At 41.4% G+C, this 16,331-nt stretch overlaps 2 protein-coding genes across 6 annotated transcripts in view; one reads left to right on the top strand and one right to left on the bottom strand.

Moving 5' to 3' along the window:
• The window catches only part of LOC120773963 (SH3 and F-BAR domain-containing protein DDB_G0274695-like), a 165,217-nt gene extending 161,578 nt beyond the window's left edge, over nt 1–3,639 (top strand). For both annotated transcript variants that reach the window (XM_040103199.1, XM_040103198.1), the window contains 3 exons: nt 17–766; nt 1,855–1,965; nt 2,032–3,639. In XM_040103199.1, coding sequence (XP_039959133.1) covers nt 17–766; nt 1,855–1,965; nt 2,032–2,796 — 1,626 coding nt within the window. In that variant the 3' untranslated portion in view covers nt 2,797–3,639. The remainder of the gene's footprint in view (nt 1–16; nt 767–1,854; nt 1,966–2,031) is intronic.
• An 826-nt stretch (nt 3,640–4,465) lies between these two features.
• The window catches only part of LOC120775723 (myb-like protein P), a 175,373-nt gene continuing 163,507 nt past the window's right edge, over nt 4,466–16,331 (bottom strand). For 2 of the 4 annotated variants that reach the window (XM_040106036.1, XM_040106037.1), the window contains 7 exons: nt 13,531–14,953; nt 12,723–13,041; nt 9,686–9,914; nt 9,273–9,594; nt 8,965–9,176; nt 5,673–5,862; nt 4,466–5,557 (listed from right to left, as the gene is read on the bottom strand). In XM_040106036.1, the coding sequence (XP_039961970.1) occupies nt 4,673–5,557; nt 5,673–5,862; nt 8,965–9,176; nt 9,273–9,594; nt 9,686–9,914; nt 12,723–13,041; nt 13,531–14,808 (3,435 nt within the window). In that variant the 5' untranslated portion in view covers nt 14,809–14,953 and the 3' untranslated portion in view covers nt 4,466–4,672. The remainder of the gene's footprint in view (nt 5,558–5,672; nt 5,863–8,964; nt 9,177–9,272; nt 9,595–9,685; nt 9,915–12,722; nt 13,042–13,530; nt 14,954–16,331) is intronic. The other 2 variants (XM_040106039.1, XM_040106038.1) reach the window with 2 other exon arrangements.

The following is a 16,331-nucleotide window of genomic DNA, read 5'->3' as shown; positions in this document are numbered from 1 at the left end:
CCATTTTTAACTAAAGGTTGAGAGCAACGTGGACAAGGCCGCACGCACACTAGCCGAGTGGCGTGTCAGCGAGTCTAAAGCCAAGAAATCGTCACACACAGCTGCACGCGAAAATGAGAAGCTACAGGATGCCTTACTCGATGTACGAATACAGAAATCACCATCCATCGCTCTGCTACATCAAGGTCCCAATAAACTGGCTGCCGAAAAGGAAATCAGATCGGCTGAGAAAGATTGCGCCAAATTGGATAGCAAGCGTAAGAAGGCCGAGGAGGCTGTCAAGCGTGCCGATGTCGAATACTACACGCTCTGCATACGCGCTGAACGCGCACGCGTCGATTGGGAGATGGCTGTATTGCGCGGCTCCTCATTGCTGCAGAATATCGAAAACCAACGTTTGGTTAGCATGAAAAACTTCATCGCGAATTATTCGCGTCTCACATCAAATATGAATCCCATTTTGGATGGTTTAATGCAACGTCTGCAGCCACAAGTCGACGCTTGCAACGTGTTGAAAGATATGCAGGTGGTTAAGAATATACGTCGTAATTCGGAGGGTCCCAGCGAACAATTGCTGCCGGACTTCTATTGTGAACACACCACATTGGCTATGAATCGGGAGCGACGCAAGCATGCGCTTATCAAGCTGCTGCAGTTGGTCAAGGCGGATTTGGAGCGGGAGCGTCGCTCGCGTAATGGACTAAAGGGACTTTCCCAGTCATTGAACAACCAAGAGAATCAAAATATCACCGACAAGTTGTATCACGTAAGTTGGCATAGATTAACGCTCGCTTTCTGTTTATATTACTTTTATCAAAAATGCTCAAAAGTCTTCTCTTGGAACTGATAAGGGCTTACCTTCCTTGAGGGCTCCAATAAATTTGGCTCAAATTCGTTAGTCAAATTAGCAATGCAAACTTTAGACGCTCTCAAATATTAACTATTAAGGAATTCATAAGTCGGTTTACTATTTTTCAGTCTTTGGGCGGATTTAAATTTGGATCCGTTTGCGGAGCTATGGCTTGAAAGCTAATTTTGATACTTCATCTAGTCCCTTGAACTGCGAGTTAAGTTTTAGATAAAGCCAGACAAAAGCAGAGGTGGGGTTTCAGCGTTTATCTCATGCTTACTTGCCTGCACTTTCTGCATGTATCGTGGTTACTTATGACCATCTGATTCGCCAGCAAATTGTTCTGCAATTCTTTCGAGACCGTGTGAACAGAAGGCTTACATCTTGATCCGTCTGTCAGCTCTTCCGAAAATTTCATGTATATCGTTCTTAGTGACTGGGTAGTCAGTCGGACGACACTTTTGTTATTCTCATCAGCTAATTCCTTCCCCGGAGCGCCTTTGTGGCCTGGAACCCAGTATATATGCAGCCGCTTTCAGGCAGCCGTCTACAGCATATCTGCTTATAAGCAGATATTCTTTGATATAATGCGATGTGAAATTATTGTCATTATTGCCTATATTACCGCCTGGCTATCGACTTTTATATTGATCTTTATGTTAAATTAATACTCACCGAACCAGACAGGGTTAGATCGCCGCAAAAACAGCCCTTGGCCGGATAAAACCCGGGTCAATTCTGGTGCGTAGAACCGGCTGTCGTGGGAATTGTGATCTTTATGTTCTTTTCCTCCATTGTTAGCTATATCATACGCTTTTCTGACTTCCGTCTGGAAGATACTGCAGTATTTCAATTGCCTAAGATCCAGCCCCGCTCATTGGTAATATTTTTTCCAACAAAAGATTTTGCATTTATCTCAAAATATTTCATACGCCAATAACTAAAGGAAATCGCAAGAGTGCCTAAAATATTGCTTAACTTCAATGCTCTTGCAATCTTTACAGATACGATCGATGCTGACCTATTTGGAGGGTGCACGCTTCAAATTGCACTCAGCACTACTCGAGTTGGATCACAAGCCGAGATCGTCACATCCATTGGCACAACATATACAGGTATTTACTCATTCTAATATCTATAAAATCACCTTAATTATAATCATTTAATTTCCGCGCCAACAGGTTACACGTGATCGCACCGGCTTACAACAGAGCGTACTCAAAGTGCCGCTCTGGCTAAAGAACAACGATCGCATGAGTCAAGACGACAGCGCATCGGTGCAGGAAAACGAATACGAATGCGTCAATCAAACATCGAACATATCCAACGCCAGCTGCACCGATCTCAGCAAGGATATACTCGTGCGCAAGTTCAGTCGCAGCAAGAGCAACATTGAGACGCTCAGCAACAAGACACAGCTTTGCATTGCCAGCATTGATAAGACAAAGACAATACCAGCGCATATCGACAATGATCCGTATAGTGATCGTGGTCAAGCCGATGGCGGTTCGAATCAACAGGACTCCGATTTCGATGAATTCAGCTCACAGGATGAAGACGACGAGCAGACGACCACCACAAACAGTTCGGCACGCAAAGAACACAAAGCGATTATAGAGAAGAGCACAATGTTGGCGAACGGCACGGCCACGGCCATGTCTAACGGTGCGGCGACGACGACGCCTACAATCTACCAAAATGCGGCAGAGCTACATAACGGACAGAGCAATATGAACGGTAATGCGAACACAAATGGCAACGCGCCCGTTATACTGAGTCGTTGCAAAGCCTTGTACAGTTATACGCCGAAATTGTATGACGAGCTGGAGCTGACGCCGGGCGACATCATTGAAGTGCACGCCAAGCAGGAGGACGGCTGGTGGCTGGGCGCGCTGGGCAATCACGTGGGCATCTTTCCGGCGACCTATGTGGAGGAATTCGCTTGAAGAGCGTAGTTTAAGCGTTGTTATTAATTGTAAAGCAAAGTGTGCGTTTGCAAGTGCGTCGTTCTAAGCCTAAAAAGCAGACGAGTATATATATGTATATGTAGCAGAATACACGAAGACGTTTCGGCAAAGAAAACGTTTTTACTACAAATGGCCACCCGTATTTAGACGCCTTAGCATTAGCAACTTGTCTTCCCTACGACTGCCAAACGGGGTTCAAAAGCAGAGCGCTCAAGTTATACAAAAATGATCATAAAAAGTTAGCTTGACACTCTCAAATTAGTTCTAGAAAAGCAGCAGACACAAAAAGTGGCCTTGTTTGCGCGGAAAAATGGTTTTTGAGCAAAGCAAAAATAATAAAAACAAGAGTAATAACATTTGAGCCATTTGTCTGACGCTCGAGTTAAGGAAACTGTTTCGTCATTAATTTATAAAATGCATAATCACTGATTAATTTTTTTTTTTTGTTTTAAAAAAATTAATTTTAACATATAATTATATATTTTAAGTGGTTAAATTGATTTACTTATGTATTGCCTATTATGTATGTATTTATATGCGATGAAATGTTTAACTCAACAAAAAAATTTGTATAACCACACCAACTCACAGCAATGCAGAGTGAATTCATGCATCACAGCTGCTGACTGAGCGTTAGCGTTGACTAAAAACAACAAAAACAACAAAATATTGAGCAACATAATGAAAAAGCGCTTGAAGTCATTTATATATTGCAACAAACATATTATGTTCTATTATTAGTGCAAGCTTACGTATATTAATATTTACATATGTATTTACCTACTTTTAGAATTTAGCAATAAAAATGTATTGTTTGAAATATTCGAAATCTCAAAAAAAAAAAAAAACAAAAAAATGTTGAAATTAATGCAAATGCTGCCAAACTGCCATTAGCGGCATGCAAAGGCAACATTTCTATGAAATAAGCACTTCGTGGCACTCTGTAGCACATAAACGCCTGAAAGCATGCACTTCCGCTGCTGAAGCGGAAGGTAAAAGTGCAATTCGGCTGGGCAACCTGCTGCACGTTTATGGTCGCCTGGTGCAGCAGCCAAATTTCAGTACAAATTTGCCACAAATTGGCTGCAGCCGGCTGTGCGTGCGTGCCGCATTAGTATTAGTGCGCCTAAAAGCGGCGCGGAAGCCAAAAAAAATGATGCACAGCGACACCTGTGACATTTTCAGCAAGTTTATGTTGCGCCCTCTAGCGGCTGTTAGTGAAACTCATAGAAAAGTTATGTCGCCCTGTGCCAGCGAAACGCCTGAAAGCATGCACTTCCGCTGCGGGAGCGGAAGTTAAAAGTGCAATTTGCCAGGGCGACCTGCTGCACGGTTATGGTCGCCTGGTGCACCAGGAGAATTTCAGTAGGAATTTTAGCGCTGCGCGCGATGCGACCGCCACAACAACAACAACAACCATATGAAAACGTGCACAGCGTGCGATTTCGGTGATTTTGAATGAAAAAAATTGTTTTTTACGAAAATTAACGTTTATTTGATATGTGTGCGCTTAAAATATATGCACAAATATGGAGTACTGTTATAAATTATTATTTTATAGTACTTTTCGCAGTTGTGTTATTTTTCTTGCTTTGAAGTGCATATAACATTTTCAATAAATATTTTGCATTAAATATGTTCAAATACATACATATACATATATGTGTGTGGTATGTTAGTTGACATTTTTAAAATTACAATAACAATATAATAATTAAACTATATATGCATACAGTGTGAGCAATTAACAAATTAACTACGGCTTCTACTATATAAATAAGCAAATGAACTGAATGTGTGTGTTTCTAAAAAAGCGACTGCAGCGTTGTTGCCTTCCCGGCGCTGGGTGGCGTGGTTAAACCTCATTGGTACCCTCCAGGCTGCGCAGCTTCTGATACATGTTGATGTAGTGCGCTTGCAGTTGTTTTTGGTAGTTCAGCACCTTCTCGCGCTCCTCGCACCACTGGCGCTTTTCCAGCTCGAAATTGACGCGCACATCGTCCAGCTGTTTGCGCAGCTTGGCGATCTCCTCGGCGTAGCTCGCTGACTCTTCGATGAGCGTGTCTAGCGTCGACTCCTCAAGCTTGTTCGGATTGGACTGTGTGTATTTGAGCGGTTTATGCGTCGTCTGATGATTCATCGCAATGTCGGGCAGGTTTTGTGCGCCGTAGACGAAGTTCTGTATGTCAGCGGACATTTTGGCCAAACGCTTCTCGGCGCGTTGCTTGCTTTGCGCACGTTCGCGTTCATTTTCGCTTTCGTCGGTGTCGTCGAGTGGCGGCGCGATCTTCAGGCAATTCATTATCAACTCCAGGTTAGTGTCGTCGATGACCTTCTCCTTGGCGCCATTGACCGCCGTGATTTCCGGCTTGTGCGCTTGGCGGCGCGTGCGATTGCAAATGTCTGTGAGGTTGTCCAATTGCTGTTTGAGGCGTATGAAGCGTCCGGAGGGCTCCTCGCCGTACTCTTGGAAGATCGCCAGGTCGGAGAGCTCTTTGCGCAGCTTGGCCAATTCATTGGTGAGCGCCAGTATCACCTGATCCTTGAGTATGATGATCTTGTTCAGCTGCTTCAGTTCGCTTTCGGCTTGCTTGTCGGTGCGCGCCTGCTGCTGTTCGACTTGCTTCTGTTGTTTCGTCATTTTCTGGTTCTCCTGCAGACTTTCGTAGATTTGCGTTTCGGCGTTGGTGTTCTCGTGTCGCAGATGCACGATGGCGTGTTCCTTCAGCGTGATTTCGACCTGGGCGTTGGAAAAGTGGGAATTTTTAATAAGGAATAATGGATATTATTACTTTAACTATCATAAGTGAAAATATTTTATTTACAAAGCTTATTTTAGCGCAAAATCTACTCACATTTGCTTCCTTGAGCTGCGATTTGAGCAGCGCCAGCTCGCCATTGCGTTCGCAAACTTTCCATTCGCTCTCCTCTAACTGCGCTTTTATGCCGGCGATGGTGTTCTCCGATTCTCGCAATTGCTCTTCAATATAAGCGACGCTGTCCTTGAGATTACGCTCGGAATTCTTCAAGCTGCCATTGGTGCTTCTGCAAAAAGAGACAATATTGGTGTACACCGATGTATGTAAGTGTGGATTTCTTAAAAGCTTTTCAACTACAGAGTAGAATATAAACCAAACGAGATAGATACACGGTTATATATATATATAAATGATCAGGATGAAGAGAAAAGTTGCAATCCGAAATCTGTCTGTCTGTCCGTCCGTTCGTGCAAAATTGCCATTATCCGAAAACACATCAAGTGACATAACTAAGCACTAAATAAGGATATAAAATTGCAATTTGGCACAGGAGACTGCAGTAGCAAAGGCCACCTGGGTGTAAAAATTTTGAAAAAGTGGGCATGGCCACGCCCTCTAATAAGTTTAATGTACATATCTCCTAAACAACTTAACCTACAACAACCAAATTTGCTGGGTATAAATCTTATAAGAACTTCTACCGACAGTGTGAAAATGGATGAAATCGAATGAAAATCCCGCTCACTCCCCACATAACGGTAAACACAAAACTACTAAAATCGTGATAAATCGATAACAAAATGAAAGGTAAAAATTTGCCGCCGAGATGGTATGACAAAGCTTCATAGAAGCCAAGGTAAAAATTGGACGATGGGCGTGGCACTGCCCACTTTTTATTGAAGTCCCATATCTCTGGACCCGACTGAACGATTTTGACAAAATTTGGTACGTAGAATTATTTTATATTCCTATGCCACAATAGAAAAATGGGCGAAATCGGACAACAACCACGACTACTTCCCATATATCACAATTTTAAATTGTTTAAATCCAATAAAAAACTGTTCAAGCCCCTTGGTACCGAATATTTAGACCACGTTACCTATAGTTGTCTTCTGATCGAAAATGTCGGTCAATGCGTGTGTATGTATACATAACTGAAATTAAGTGATAGTCCTTCTCTTATAATGGTACTTCCCTGAGCCCCCATATACCTAATAACTATAAAGATTTTCGGACTTCCACGTGACTTTATGCTGGATATATCAGCCAATATTGAGTTGTCTCAACGAAATCATGACAGTATATCTTTGTGCCGAAAATGGATAAATTTGAGCGAAAACTTGACCTCGCTCTTTTTACCAGGATTTTAGAACATCCGGCAGACTTTACCTCATATGATTGGTGATTGTATGTGAGGTACCTTAATGGTAATAGTTAATGGATAATATCGGGTCGGTATTACCCCAACTCCAATATTCTGAACATAATGATTTTCACTTTTCTAACAAATATTATGCCGTGTTCGTCGATCAGTGTATGAGTTATATAGAGTTTGTTTGGAATGTTCTTGCATTTCAGAGTTTTGATCTGACATTAAGTGATTGCAACCTGTTCCTGCCTAAGTCAAATAATTTGGCTGATGTAAAATTCGCCTTAAGAGAAGCTTGTAAAAATCGACTACCCGGTTTATGCCAATATGAACGAGGGTTTTATGAGAGAGGTATTAGGAAATTACCTTCAAATGGGCAACGAGTTCTCGACAACAAGAGTGGTAAGCCACCATTCTTAAGCTCTCGTAGACTTAACACTAACAAGATCTTGATTCTATTCAAAACCTAAAGTCAAAATCAGTATTCTAGATTGAATTATTTTCGAGATTTAGAAAACGTTATTGGAGACGCAACAAACAATAAGTGGAACTAATGGGCCGAATAGGAGAACGAAATAAAGAAATCAAATACATAAAGGTAAGAGAGTCGGAAATATCTCGTGAGAAAGTCCTAGATCTTGAGCCTTTATTAAAACTCACTAATAATCGTAAATTGAAAAAGCGAATGTTCACAACATTAAGTAAAATAAAAAATTTGCTTTTTGATCTGTCTCATAACTCGTTAACGACAATATTCGCAAACAAAAAGAAAAAAAAGCACAGGTTTGGAGACGTTTATAAATTTTAATGACTTATGTTTGCAAAAGCCTTATTTTAGTCTAGGAACTGATGTCGAAATTTTCGGAACGAACATCACCATCACCCTTCTTGAGACCCAGCTATCATTATTGGATGATATTTGATCAAATAGATCACGTCCAGCACGCAGTGAAGAAAATATAGTAGCTGTAGCTGAGGGCGTAAACGAAGATCGTGGAGAGTCGATTAGGCGCCGTTCGCAGCAACTCAGACTGACGTACGGAACGACTTGGCGCATTTTACGTCGAGATCTTAAATTGAAAGCTTACAAAAAATATAGCTTGTGCAACCTCGATATTTGGCTTCAACAATACGGTGTCACTTCCCACAACGCGCAGCTGACAATGATTTATTGAGAGAACCCTTCGGTGAGCAGATAATTTCACGTTTTGAGCCGTTTTATTGGCCACATAGACCGTGTGATCACACCGTTAGAATTTTTTCTGTGCGGATATGTAAAGGCTAAAGTCTGTGCGAACAACCCTGCTTCGATTCAGGCCTTCGAGCAAAGTATCATGCGTCAGTTACTAGTTCGAGTCATTGAAAATTGGACTCAACGGATGGACTATCTGAGACGTAGCCACGGCCAACATTTGAAAGAGCTAATCTTCAAAAAAGGTTGTGATTTCGAATGATTATAAACATTCCCCATTAAATTTGAAGTTTATGTTTTTTTTTTAAAGTAGGGAACCTCGAAACGGATCACCCCTTATTAAATATTCCTTAAAGAACTTGGCTTTGATCGGTCAGTATAATTTCACAACAGTTTCTTTGCAGGATGCACCGATGCCATAAACAACAAACTACACCAAATGTCTTGAAGATATCTCGTCAATCAAAAACGAGAACTTGATTCATATTATTCTGTTTGTAAGACATCAGCGGTTCTTAAAGCTTATTGGTGAGAATGAAGGACGAGTGCAACATACAAATCGTTATTTCAAAACCTGAGGGACTAGTTCACATACATATGTAAAGATAAACGGACGGATAGACGGACATAGCTAAATCGACTCAGCTCATCTTGCTGATCATTTTTATATATGTATGTATATATTAACTTCGTGGCAAACTTAATACTCGTATACCTTGTTCAGGTTATAAATAGCTTAACAAACTACCAGGCTTCTAACTACTACCCTTCCAAGTATTCCACATCTCTAACATATTTTCAATAAAAATTATCCCATTACTCACCTCAAAATCTCATTTTCATTCTTCAAATCGGCCACCTGCTCCCGCAGCTTATTCGATTGGTCGGTATGCCGCAGCTTGTGCTGTTTGAACTGGAATTGTTGCATGGCCAGCATTTGCTCCATTTTCTTCATTTTCAATAAATATTCACGTTGCTGAGCCTCATAGAACGTCTTCAGACGCTTTGTCTCATGCTCCCAGAAGTTCTCTTTGTCCTAAAAACACACAAAAATACAAAGAAAAAACACCTTTTAGTTAGCATCAATTGCGCTGTAAATTCGGTGTGTGTATATGTGTGTGTAAATTGAAACCTTTTGTACTCGGAATATTACTTTCTCATTGTGCTCCATTGTTTGGCGTAGATAGGAGAGTTCCGAATCGCGATCCTTAAGCGCCGCTTCCAAGTCTGATATGCCCGAGTCGGACGGTGAAGGCGTCATATCGCACTGTTCGCTCAGCAGATACTTGCCACTGCCATTGCCGGCGCTGCCACTCGAGTTGCCACTGCCACTGCCGGCTGTGCTGCCCACGCCAATGAAACCGAAGTTGCTTGTGCCGCCGAGCATAGCGTTTTGCTGCAGACCATTGCTGTTGTTGCTGGCGTTGTTGTGTGCGCTGCTGCCCGTCGATTTGCTGTGAATGCCATTAAAATGAGTTAAGTGCATATAAAAGTTTCTATTAGCGCTTTAGCGATTTCTATTTCAATTTAATTTCCTTGGCTTACATTGTGCTACTTTGACTATTCGCGTCCGAATCCGGTGTATGCCGAATCGATTCCATGCTATCGTTGATTTTCAACGATCTGGAACCACGACGGCGCGCCATGAGACTGTTGCAATAATTATTGCTTGAATAAGCGCCAACGGCCATGCCTCCTCCGAGCACACCACCGCCAGCACCGACACCAGCACCGCTGCCACCGCCGGCGCTGCCATGCCGCAAATCAGACGTGCCTGCAAAGTAGCGAAGTGAAAGAAGAAGACAAAGCTTTTAAAATCGCTGCCACATAAATAACAAGCTATAAGTCTAAGCTTAAGTTTAATTGTAAGTTTACATGTAGGCATGTAATCATTAATAAAGTATTGCAATAATTGTTTCGAAATGTGTGGCGCTTTAGCTGAATTTTTGTGTCGGTTATGGAGTTTCGAAACATTGCTGGTAGTAATTAATAATGTTTCCTTATACACCCCGCACATTTTCCAAAGCAATATGTTAGGTGCAATGTTGTATATATAAACGAAGATAGCCGAATATACATACATATATGAGGAAGACTTCAGGAAGACCCGAAGTTTAATTCACTTCACTGATCGCAAGCAATTTTAGTTAAATAGAGACACAAATTCGATTTACGTCGGTAAATAACTCGAAATTTTATAGGTTTGAATATTTTTGAAATCATATTGAGATATAATACTGTGAGCAAAAAATAGTAAGACTTTGTAATATAAAATTTGTTCGAAAACCCATTCGATGAATTTTTTTTTCCTAGGTAGGTATGATTGTCAGTGATATCTATAGCAAATGTCACATCAAAATAATCATTAGTGTTAGGTATACGATTGGCTTTCTCAGGTACATAAAGTACATTTAGCCATTTTTACGAAGAGTGAGATTATTCAAGAAAGAAGTTCCATTTAATTTTTTGTGCGGAATCAAATTTCTGGTGTCGAAACGTCCAGCATGTTGAAAAGGCATTTGGTGATAATTGTTTGTTGCGAACAAGTGTTTTTGACTAATAGAAATTTATTAAAGAATGTCTAAATCGCCTTGACGACGCACCACGTTCAGCACGGCCGTCAACATTAACTGATGATCAACAAGTCAATTAAATAAAGGTATTGCTGCTTGAAAACCGACGATTAACAGTCAGTCTTGGCATCGTTGGAATATCGGAAGGATCGGTGAAAACCAGTTTAAAAGATCATTTGGGCCTAATAAAAGTGAAAGCATAATTGGTTCCGAAATCATTAAATTTTCGAAAAACAGCGTCTCGTTGACGTCTTTGAAATAATTCTTTCCGACTTTCAAGATATCATGAAACGTATTATTACAGAAGATGAGTCTTGGATCTATGGTTCTGACCAAGAAACAGACGATCAATCAGCCGAATATCGTGGCCGAAAATCCACGTCAAAACAGGTCAAAAATCTAAGTTTTGTTGACAGTTTTCTTCGATTATCGACCAGCAAAATTGTCAATAAGGAATACTATTTGAGTGTCATGCGTCGTTTGCGCGAATCTACATATTCATAAAAACGGCCGGAATTATGGGGGGATTGTACCCAAGGTTGAAAACTCTTCACAAAGAAATTTTCCACACAAGAACTCTAGTTTAATTGATCAGCGATCCAATCTAAAATCTTTCCAAAATTTCTTGAAAATAGGTCATTAAATGAAATAGTTTTTCATACAAACTCTTGATTACGATCGTTCAGTTCATATGGCAGCTTTATGCTATTGCGATCCCATACCGTCTGTTTCGGCAAATGAGCAGCATCTTAATGAGAAAAATACGGGTGCAAGATTTCAGATGGATATCTCATAAACTAAAAGACCGCTTCGTTATATACAGACATACGAACAAGGCTAAATCGACTCAGCTCGTCACGTAGATCAATTACATACATATATAACCCTTTATAGGGTTTCTGACGTTTCCTTTTAGATGTCACAGATCGCGTGGAAAACTTTATATACCCTATTCGAGTCGAATAGTTTTTCAAATCAAGCTTTTATAAAAGTCAATTACTAACAAAATGTTAAGGAGTTCAAGGCTAGCTAGGCTAAGTGCGCCGTCTTTAAACGCGTTTTTTTGAAACTGTATTTTTGAAGTCGATTGGAGAGATTTCTCGAGAACTATAATACTTCATTCATATTCATTAAATTTAGTTTTGGAGGTACAATTCTTAAAGAATTGGACGAAGGATAATTTTTTAATTACAACTAATTAATAAAATGTCGCATATTTTTTTTTAAGGGGAAATGGCATCGCTATGGCCGAGTTGAAAATTTCAGAATTTCTTTGTTAATAGTGTATGTTTGTAACAATAGAAAACTCAAATAAAATATTTCATATTTTATATGAGAAAAAAAATCGTTGAAAAAAGATTGTTTTTCATCCAAAGAAACCCATGTATCCCCTTAAGGGAATTGCTCAATTCCTTACAGGTCATCAACAAATTCCATAGATTGATGTTTGATGATCGTTAAATGACGGAAATACCTGATAAGTTAATGAGATCAAAGGAACCACTTGGATATCTAGTGATATGTGATAATGGCTGAAAAATGCCACCATAAACTCATTTCGTAGTCCATTCCATGCTTATCCGAGTGGATTACATGAAAAAATGATTGGGAAACGTGCAATTCAACATGCACATCAGTTATCCGTATTATAAATCAGTGAAAACGGTGACAAAATTGTATGAATTAGAATTAGATGAGGTTTTGCAACCAACATATGTATTTGAAGCAAAGCAAGCATGAAAAAATTGAGTAAAGTTGTTACCATGATACTGGCAACGGACAATCTACAGATGAACTGCAGCATCTAATTGTTTCATACCGAGAAATGGTCAAATAAATACACAAAACTTTGGGATTGTACCCACAATATTTGGGACAAAACCAAATGCAATCATAGACAATCACACGCCGTTGCAAATCAAACACAACGAAGTAGGCGCAAACATAAGCGCACCTAACGAACCGAACCCATCACCAATCAATAGTTTGCCCGATCATTAATTACTTACTGCCAAAACGCATACTGTTCGAACCCTGAGCCGCTGCCAGAGATGGCGTAGAGCCATAACGATCGCCCACAACTGCCGTCGCCACATTTGAGTTCGCCGCCGCCGCTGCTGTTGTCGCTGCAGTCACATCGCCGGCAATATAACGACCGTGCTGTAAGCTGTAGTCCGGCTCGAAGGGGATTGGCTTGAAGGCGATGGGACGCAAAAGATTCTCATACGACGTCATCACAGACATCGTTGGTGTGGCTGTTGTTGTTGCTGCTATTGTAGCTGGTGCAGCTGTTGTAGTTGTTGCAAGCGCTGCTGATGGCTTCGACTGCTGCGATAGAAAAAGAGAAGAGAAGAGAAGGAAGAAAAGTAAATGCAAAAGGTATTAGCAGTTCGCGGAAAACTGAATGACTAAGCAAAAGCTATAAATGTAAGCAAATGAAGTGGAATAAAATAGTTGAAAGCAAACTCGACCCAGCGCCCCAGCGACCGACTGACAGACACAGCAATCTACGCTCGCCGAACGGTGCCACTGGGAACGGCCATGAATGAGCGAAGCCGGCTGCTTGAGTCGTTGCGGAGGCTAATGCTGTTGCTGTACCAAATGCAAGCGATTGTTTAGTTGTTTGCAGTTGTTGTTGCAGTTGTTTAGTGACACTGACACACCCAAGATTTATTTGCAAACAGCGCACCGCGACTCCACAGAGTGCGAATGAGGCGAAATTTGAGTTCGCCGATGTTTGGTTAGATATATGAAATACATGTGTATGTGTGTATGTGTGTGCGAGTGTATTAATAGGTGTGAAATCTAGTTACAAACCTGCTCGCCGGTTTCTCCAACGCCGACACTGCCATTCATTGTTGTTGTTGTTGCAGTTTGACCTGTTGCTGCTGTTGAAATGTGTTGCAAGTGTGATATGTCGCCGGAACTGCGTTGTTGTTGTTGCATTTGTTGTAATTGCAATTGTTGTTGTTGTTGCTGTGGCTGCGGCTGCTGTTGCATTTGCTGTAATTGCAGTTGTTGTTGCTGCTGCATGTGTTGCTGTTGTTGCTGCATTTGTTGTTGTTGTTGTTGATGTAGGTGCGCCAACTGACCCATTGCGGGCTGTGAGTGTTGCCGCTGCGCCTGCAGGTGCTGTTGCTGCAGCTGCTGCTGTTGTTGTTGCACCAGCTGTTGCTGCTGCTGTAATTGTTGTTGCAAGCGCAGTTTCTGTTTCGCATCCAGCGCATTGCCAGCCATATTAGTGAAGCTGCCAGACATGCAACTGCCGCTGCTGCCGCCAACACTCTCCGCTATGCTCAGCCGATCGCTTATTTCCGAGTAACTGCTGCGATTTCCGCTTCCGTTGGCGCCCATCAGCGTCAGCGTTGGCGTGGGTTTACGCACCAATTGCTGATGTTGCTGATAGGATGCTTGGGTGTGTTGGCGCAGCTGTAGGCTCGGCATGGAGGTCGACATTAGTGCAGGTGCGGTGCTGGGGGTGGCGCCGTGTGTTGTTGTTGTGGTTGTTGCGACATGCGGTTGTGTGTTCAAACGTTGATTATCAACGCCGTTGGACTGCGCTTGACTGTTGCTGATACTGTTGGTGCTGGCAGACATTTTATCTGCATCGCCGGCAGTCGCAGTACCGCTACCACTCCCACCGCCGCTACTGCCACCGAATGTTCGCTTTTTGGTTATTTCAAATATTTGGCGTATATTCTGAAATTTGGTCCGCCCTGCACTGCTGGGCAACGCATCCTGATCCAAACTGCTGTGACTGCCGAATTTCTGTCCGCGCATGCGCTTTTGCTCATTGCGCGACTTCAGCGTGCCGGTGTGACTCATTAAGTTTATCTGTTGCTGCTGGTGTTGTTGTTGCTGTTCGCGTGCTGTTGCCACGGGCAAACCGAGTGTGTTCTTGGCTGTGAAGGAATTGCCGTTCTCCAGCGACGCGGACCGGATGTGTCCACGTTTCGCCACGGTGGGCGATGCTTGTGTGATATGTGCGGGGCGTGCGGTAAATGAGGCAGTGTTGTTATGGTTGTTGTTAGTATTGGTTTTACCACCAAGGCGGCCACTAATGCCCAGCGTTACTGTTGCTGGTTTTGTCGTCATTGTGACGGCTTTGAGTTTGTCTGGTGTTTAGATCTTTATTGTTCCGCGGGGCGTGTACGATGCTGTCGCAAAGGCGGATACTTGTTTGTCTGGAATCCACAAAACTAATGATTCATTAGCTTTAGGGTTGCTGTGTTTGCGTTATCTGTAAGAAAGTTAAAGAAATTTTGAAATTAAATTAAACTTAGTGTAGATAATGAAGTAAATAGATAATATAGTATGTAAGAGAAAAAAGTGGAAAGTCCTCATGTTTTCTACATAGCTATTCTCTTTTGAAGCGATTTGTATTATATTAGATTAGTTTAGATAAGTAAGTGAGGATTGCACCCCGACCTAGGGTCTATTGCGCTCTCACCTAAGTCACAACTTGTTAACTAGTCTCAGAAAGTTGATAAATTCCAATATACTGCTAGGTGCTATTGAGACGATGTGATCCCTATTTGGAAACATGAATCCAAGGACCTTTATTCAGCGCCTACAGACCGCTGTGCTGTCGATTAGGTAGTGTTCTGGTGTTTCAGACTCCAAGTCACAGAATCCGTAATTCGCACAAGAAGCTAGGCCAATGTTAAATAAGTGCTTCCTGAGCTTAAAATGGGCAGTGTAGAAGGCGAAAAGTAGCCTGAGTTTTTCCTGTGGGAGGTTGATTACATTTTTAAACCTTTTAAGGTTGTAACTACCCATTAGCACCCAAAATGGCGCACAAATAAGGTGCACTTGGTTACTTTCTGATAGACTATCTATACACTCCTGCACCTATAGCGATTTGATCTCGTTTGCATAAATCGAAATGAGTGCCGCTTCTCTAGTATATTACTAAAATAACTATTCTACAACAAAAAAAAAACACGAAAAAGCGTTAAGCGAGCTGTCGTCAAAGCTGTCATTCAAAGCTATATTTCATTGTGGCCCGATGTCGAAAGTTCCGAGAAATAAGCAACTTTAGGAAGAAAATAATCTGTGAAAAATTCATGATCGTTAGACAAAAACCTAACCTGTCGGGTTTATACAGATTGAACCATCTTTCTGTTCATTTATACATAGAGTTTATAGGGCAACAATATTTTGCCTTCTGACTTTGCAAACTTAATATATATTTCAATGGTATAAATCCACTTTTTGATAAGGGTTGCATATGTATATATAGTGAAATTGTTAATGACAGGAAATGGTTTTATCCTAAATATTGTCACCCTTGAAACTATCGGTGTTTCGCTATATATTGTTGGACGACTAAATTGCTGTCCAGAAAAAGAGGGAGAGTCCTCTTCCCACTCTCTACTTGATCGTACAGCTTTTGTGAACCCTCGCAAACTTTGCAGGCTTGTAATGAGCCGAATACACTTCGTCGATATTTCATACGCCAAATATATATTTTCTGTTAAAATTCACCCATAATATCCACATGTCGTCAACCATTTAAGTAAGCGCTCATTAAATCATAGATATCCCACATAAGTGTACAATCTTGCCTGATGGCGTAAAAGTATGCATATCCAGGTTACCATTACGTCGTATCTTGT

This window comes from Bactrocera tryoni, chromosome 4 (assembly GCF_016617805.1).
Source record: "Bactrocera tryoni isolate S06 chromosome 4, CSIRO_BtryS06_freeze2, whole genome shotgun sequence".
Lineage (NCBI taxonomy): Eukaryota > Metazoa > Arthropoda > Insecta > Diptera > Tephritidae > Bactrocera > Bactrocera tryoni.
This window is presented reverse-complemented; position numbering and strand designations above follow the sequence as displayed.